The sequence below is a fragment of the Lolium perenne genome, chromosome 5 (assembly GCF_019359855.2).
Source record: "Lolium perenne isolate Kyuss_39 chromosome 5, Kyuss_2.0, whole genome shotgun sequence".
Classification (NCBI taxonomy): Eukaryota; Viridiplantae; Streptophyta; class Magnoliopsida; order Poales; family Poaceae; genus Lolium; species Lolium perenne.
In genome coordinates, this window is record NC_067248.2 from 246,061,944 (window position 1) to 246,068,769 (window position 6,826).

At 42.3% G+C, this 6,826-nt stretch overlaps 1 protein-coding gene across 1 annotated transcript; it reads right to left on the reverse strand.

Annotated features, from left to right (window-relative positions):
- Positions 1–3,212: 3,212 nt before the first annotated feature.
- On the reverse strand, positions 3,213–5,955 carry LOC127302536 (uncharacterized). The gene is made up of 4 exons (XM_051333000.2): positions 5,819–5,955; positions 5,652–5,707; positions 4,044–5,263; positions 3,213–3,684 (listed from the first exon to the last, which is right to left on the reverse strand). Exons 2-4 carry the CDS (start codon positions 5,675–5,677, stop codon positions 3,665–3,667), a joined length of 1,266 nt encoding a protein of 421 aa, XP_051188960.1. The 5' UTR covers positions 5,678–5,707; positions 5,819–5,955; the 3' UTR covers positions 3,213–3,664.
- Between the last annotated feature and the right edge of the window lie 871 nt (positions 5,956–6,826).

Consider the following 6,826-nt stretch of genomic DNA (forward strand, 5'->3'; position numbering starts at 1 on the left):
ATATATGAGATTAGAATCTATTATGTGTATTATGTATTGATAGATGCATATCATATATTCTGTTCTGAAGTGCTTGTTCTGATCCAACTTGTATGCAAGAACATGTGTGGGGAGAAGTGTGTATTAGATGAAGTATCATGGCTGTAGTGATTGAATAATAACAACAAATTCATGATCTATTATGGTTTTACCATTACCTTTGCTGCCTCACTAGGGATGAAGTGAATGCATGTGCTATGTTATCATGTGACAATTGTGATAATCTTGTTTTTGCTCAAGGTAGCATATTTGATATTCAAACATCATGTCAAAGTAGTTAAGGCTGTTGAAAGGATCGTATGCCGCACCTAGAGGGGGGTGATTAGGTGCTACCCAATTTTTAGTTCTTTTTCGAATTAGGCTTGACACAAAGGTAAATTCTCTAGATATGCAACTATGTGAATTTACCTATATGAGAAGATATACAACTAAGCAAGATATAGCTAGGAAAGATATAATAGAGCTAATAAGGATAGAGGTAACCGAGAGTGGAGCACACGGAGACACAAAGATGATTCCCGTAGTTCCTTCCTTATGAGGGAAAGTACGTCTACGTTTGGAGGAGTGTGGTCGCCATGAAGTCCAGACCGCCACCACAAAGGCCTCACTCAGGTCTCCTGTGAGCAACGCCACAAAGGCCTAGCCCACTTCCACTAAGGGATTTCCTCGAGGCGGAAATCGGGCCTTTAGAAGGTTCTTGGGCACACATCCACAACCAAATTGGGGGCACCCAATATCTGTAACAATACAACAACAATAACAAGAACAAATCAACCACAAGCAACTAGGGTTTCCAAAAAGGAACACTAGCAAGGGGTCCCTCAATTAAATGAGGGGAAAATGTAAATTGCTTCGGTGAATATGTAGATCGGGGTCCTCTCCTTCGATTCTCCAAAGATCAAGAACTTTGGATGGTTGGAGGAGGAGATCTTGTGATTCTTGTGTTTCTTGAGGTGGCTCTAATTGTGGATGAACTTAGGAAGATTGAGCAGCTTGTGGTGGAGGAAGAAGAGGGGTATTTATACCCCTCCAAAATTGAGTTGTTGCAGGAAGAAAGGGGGCGGATTATCCGGCCTAAGTAAGGGCCAGATTATCCCCCCTCCGGATTATCCGGGTCAGACAGAAATATCCGGCCAGGGTCCAGGGGGTTCGGCCGAAAGTCCTGAGCTGTTTTTCAGGGGCCGACTATTCTGGAAATATCTGGCCCCGGATTATCCGGCCTGGGAAGATTTTCCTGCTTCCTTTTCCTTTGTTTCTCCGCACAAATTCAACCACATAAAATTTATGCACTATATCAACGCACATTAGTGTAACACATATATTGTCATCAAACATTCAAAACTATAAACCGAGGGATGTTCTTTCAGCTATGCTATGTTAATTCTTAATACAAGATTTTTTGGATTTTTTCCTTTCTTGTGTAGTGTAAGAGAGATGTGTTGCACCATCTCTATGTTAGGACGTGATGCCCATATGAATGCTTATCAAACACATATTAAAGTTCCACCAATATTATGTCACTGATAAATTGTTAGTGTCCACTACAACTTAAAAAGATAGTAGACAAATGAACCCATGAACTACGGTCCAATTTTAATCATAAGAAACCTACTTTCCAACGCTTCTATCATACTTTACATATGCATCAATATTTTAATCCGAAAAATACAAAAATAATTTCTTTACTTAAACATACACAAAACCTAAAACAACTATATCGTTACTGTTTTTATCTAGTTTACTTAGTTTATTTACTTTACTTTACTTTCAATATCTCTTTTATCTAGAATCACTAATACGAAACCTTGTGCTTGACAATCACACGGTGGTGTTGAGGACAAAAGGCAAAATTTGCTTTGCAGGATTGTTGGAAGAAGAGAAAGAGGAGACAACTCTTACCCAATTCCCTGAGAGTTCGATATGAACCCTCTAGTCACTCTTGTGGGGAAAGATACTCTTGCTATGACACTCTGCGCTTCGAGTCCCAACGAATTGACGATATACGCGAGCGTCATCAACGACACGATCGTCTTCACCCCCATGGATGACGGCTTTGAAGTAATCTTTACAGGTATGTCACCTCTGTCTCCAGCATTAGGGGCTGCAAGAAGCGCTCCTAGTGCTGCTAGGAAGATCCTCGCTATGAAGGTCGCCATTACAGTCAACCGTCCATGTTATCTACATGTTTAGGTGCTTTTGTGATGTTGCGGTATATTGTTGGCCTCACGAGCCTGTTGAACAATCCTTTTGTGCCAGGGATGTGTGCCCCTGGTGTAAGTATGATACTCATTAGGATGAACTAAGTGCGCATTAGTACTCTGACGCTACCACTAAGCAAGGTACTAGTAGGTCAAATGCTCATATGATGTGTATTATGCTTGCTCTGATTTTGTGTATGCATTGTGTGATAGTAAGATCATCATATTTGAATATGATGAGATACCAGAGCTGTGTGCCTAAAATAGCAACTAAATACATGCTTTGTGATTGAACATACTAGATGATATATGTTATTAACAGGCAACCAAACAATTGAGCATTGGATACCAACTGATGCATCCCATCCTACAAAACAACTGGTCGCGGCACACGCAACACGTTTTCGGACCTTCCCCTCCCAGCCCCAAAACTAGTCGAGGCTACCAAACACGCCCTAGTAAAATGTTAGGGCTTTATCTCAATTTAAAGCCCCAATACTATGGATCAGATGGAGTAGTACTATTTATGCAAATGTACTCCCTCCATCCTATGAAGCTTGTCTGAAATTTTTCAAAATTTGAATGTATCTAGATGTTATTTAGTGTCTAGGCTGAAATTTGTCAAAATTTGGATGTATCTAAATGTTATTTAGTGTCTAAGTACATCCATTTTTTTGACAAATCCCAGACAATCTTCATGAGACGGAGGGAGTAGATAACTTATCTCGTATCTTTTTCGCCTGCCCATCTTTTATTGTCGAAATCATTTAGAGCATTCAACATGTATGCTGCTCGGTCTTATGGTTATTGTCGTGAGGGTTAGATTTGTAAATGTATGTGTGTTATGAGGGTCACAATGTAAATACTCCTCTCGTGTATATCTCTAAGTGAAGGAATGAAGGAGAGGAGCGAGTTCCAGAAAAATCTCAAATCTACATCGAGTAACCACAGTTATAGCGATGTGGCTAGATTAAATTAGGTAAGGGTAGGCCACACACATTTGCTCCAATATATCCAGTTGCATACTTGTCACTGAGAGGCTGCCAGAAATCCTGTCTGACTTGTCACATGATAGTGTAAACTGAATAAAACTGAAACTTGGAGAGAAAAAAATGCTGCCTACTCGACACACGAGTATGGTATCATTGCCACTGCCACTGCCCATGTGATTCAGAAAGTCTGCCCTGTCTGACTTGTCACATGACAGTGTAAAATGAATAAAACTGAAACTTGGAGAGAAAAAAATGCTGCCTAATTGACACACGAGTATGATAGCATTGCCAGTGCCACTGCCCATGTGATTCAGAACGTCTGCCCTTGCCAAATCTCCAGGCTCCACCGGATCTCCTTAGATTGTTCCTCGCTGAAAGTGTTCTTCTGGTGCTCATTTCGTCTTCTGCTGTCAGGCTGACAACTGCGTAACTATTTCACATAGCAGATGGTTTCACTGTATTCATTTAGTGCAATTATTGTCAGATTCCAGTTTGTTAGAGAACTCCAAAGTACAATATGAATACAAGTTAGAACCATAGTTAGAATTTAGTGTCTATTTTCACATATTACATGGTTTCATTATATCCTTTTAGTGCCTATTTTCCAATTATTACAAAGCAAAGTGCTAAAAAGATCAACAAGCACAAAAAACGTAGTTTAGAAATGACCACACAACAATAGATAGCACTAGAATAAAGAAACAAACAACTCAAGCTATTCTCATATATCTGGTTGACCCTTGATCACATGAACAATAATACATTCAACATAGAAATTGGGTATCTTAACACACAAAAGGTACAGAGGTATTACCTGCAGTATAGAAATTTCTGTAGGGATAATGCATCTTGTTATCCCAGCAATTTCTTTTGGAAATTCTTCTAAACCGCATAGACTGAAGTTGGAGCACGAAGTCACCAATATACGTAGCCAGAAAAATAACATTTGCCTCCTCATCATAGCCCACCATGTACACCTTTTTGTGGTCGCTACCGATTCTCTGTGGAAAGAGCTCCTCAAGTTGAATGATTTTCGGCTGCAGCACCCATCTGAAAACACCTTCAGAGTACATTTTGCACTCCCATAAATGTATGCCCAGTTTTGACATAACAGCGAGGCCAAGGCCACAAACATCATTTGTCCGGCAAAGCTGAAAGCCCAAGCGAGTATGATAGGCCTCAGTTGGCTTCTCAATGTGACTAAGGATTTGTCCATTAATATCATATGCAAGGATGTCACCTCCACGGAACAAACAGTAAAGTGCATTCCCAATGAGGACGCTGTGTCTAATCTCATGAATCGTAGTTGTAGTCAATGTCGAGACAATATTTCCCCATAAACCAGACACCGATTCATAGAGGCAGGCAAAAGCCTGCGTCTGTTCAGCCGCTATCAAAACCAACTTAAACGGGCTTGAGAAGCAATCGCCGTGCACATGCCCATCATCGTCATCAGCGCACAACACCGCGGCGTGCCAACTCCAATAAATATCCCCTCTGGCATTACGTAGCTCAGGCGGAAAAGGAACGTGGTGCTGCTGGCCGGTGAGGGGATCCCATGCAACAACCTCACGCCCGTAGTAGTGCATTAGGACACCAAGGCCGTGGCGACAGCCAAGGAAGTTCCAATAGTCGTAGGGGCTGCTTCTCCTGGGTATGGCGAAGCGCTCAGCCGGGATGTGGTTGGGCTTCACGTTTAGAGCAGGAACGAAATTGTGTTCTGTGCCACTATTTCCTGTGAAGAAGCCCAATAGAGGAGGCTTCCGATGGTGTTTCCTATAACGTTTGAGGAACTTGGGGTCAGAGAGTATGCTACGCCAGCGCGTGCAGACCACGGAGGCGCGCACAAGTGAGGATGGCTTTGGACGGAGGCGGAGAAGTATCTCCTCAAGGAGATCATCATTGTCCAGCAGGGGCGCCGACCAGGAACTAGAGTTCTCAGCATTGATCACTTTGGATGCGGTGTCGGCTGGCAATGAAGAACGCCGCAGCCTCTTGGCATCCACACATACCATACTTGGAGCAGGATCGTGCCTGAAACAGTAACAACAAGTGCAATAATTAATGGGCGTATTTCTGTGATCCACATAGTTGCAATACAATTGGATGTATAATCAGTAAAAGGGGATCACTTTGCCATCAACTTATTCAACAAATTCCTTTGCTAACTGCTGTATGGTAGTCTCACCACGACCATGAGGAAACAGAAGACCATAAATTACATGCATAATATACTTGTTACCCTATAGAGTTATAAACTTCACATGGATCAGCTAGATTGTTTCTGTTAATGAAATAGACAAATTTATTTCGACCTTGCAAACCATCCAGCACACAACAAGAGGGATCCATCCATTTCGAAAAAAAAAACAAGAGGGATCCATCTGGAACAACTAGAGAGAAATTGGGTGGCCTTGCTTACCCCTGAGGAATCTGAACAGGATCCATTACCTATCTCCTTAGCACGCTCACCCCTCTCTGAGAAATTGGGTTCAGTTATGAGGATAAATCAGAGCTAGGGTTTTCTGCACGAAACTAGAAGAAATTGTGAAAAGCTAGGGGATTTAGAAGGGTAAGCGGTGGCCTTACCTCGAGTCTTGGGTGGCTGCTTCCTGGGGATGAGGTCGCCGGCGGCGGCGCTCCTCTTTTCTATCGCTCGGCCCCTGCCGCCGTCGTCTGTAGTGCAGGGCTGAACGGGACGTGCAGCCTTTTCTCCCAGCCCGATCAAGTCCAGCCCAAACCAATAGTAGCCCAGTACTTTCGCAGAAAAAAAAAGCGTGCAAGGAATTTGTGGAGCACGTACTGTACAGAACAAAGGGAAACACTCAAACACATCGGTTACAAAACAGAGCCGCGTAATCGTGGAGATAAATAAATTGGAGTGCTTTAATTTACCTGTTTTGTTAGTCGCTTTATTTTCTTGGTAGTTCCTTCTGTTACATGAAAGTTGTCTGATATTATCAAAATATCTAGACACTATTTAGTATGTAGATACATCTAAATTTTGATGAATCTCATACGACTTTTATGACATGGAGTGGAGTATAAAATATGACTAATCTACCAAACGAGCAAGTGATCCGAGCTGCGGGGACTAGTGATCTCGGAGGTGATGATAGGCAACAACCGATGATAGATGAAGTCTTTTCAGACCAGTATTGATGAATGTTTTCTTTCGCCATGGTACTTTCTCGATTAAGAACGGAGAACAGATACGTTTCTGGGAAGATGTTTGGCTAGACAATGCTCCCTTAAGTGAACAGTATCCCGCTATGTATAGTATTGTTTGTCGCAAAGGTGATATCATTGCTGCGGTAATGGCTACCTCACCCCCGAATGTGACGTTCAGACGGATTTTACTTGGACAAAGGTTATTAGCATGGAATGATCTAATTCACCGACTGGGAGATATTCATCTATCACCCGAACCAGACGAATTTAGATGGAATCTTCATGGAGATGGCAAGTTCTCAGTTAAATCGTCATACAATGCGATCCTTCACTCTGATACATGATACGCGTACATCACGCGTCCGTTGGGAACCCCAAGAGGAAGGTGTGATGCGTACAGCGGCAAGTTTTCCCTCAGTATGAAAC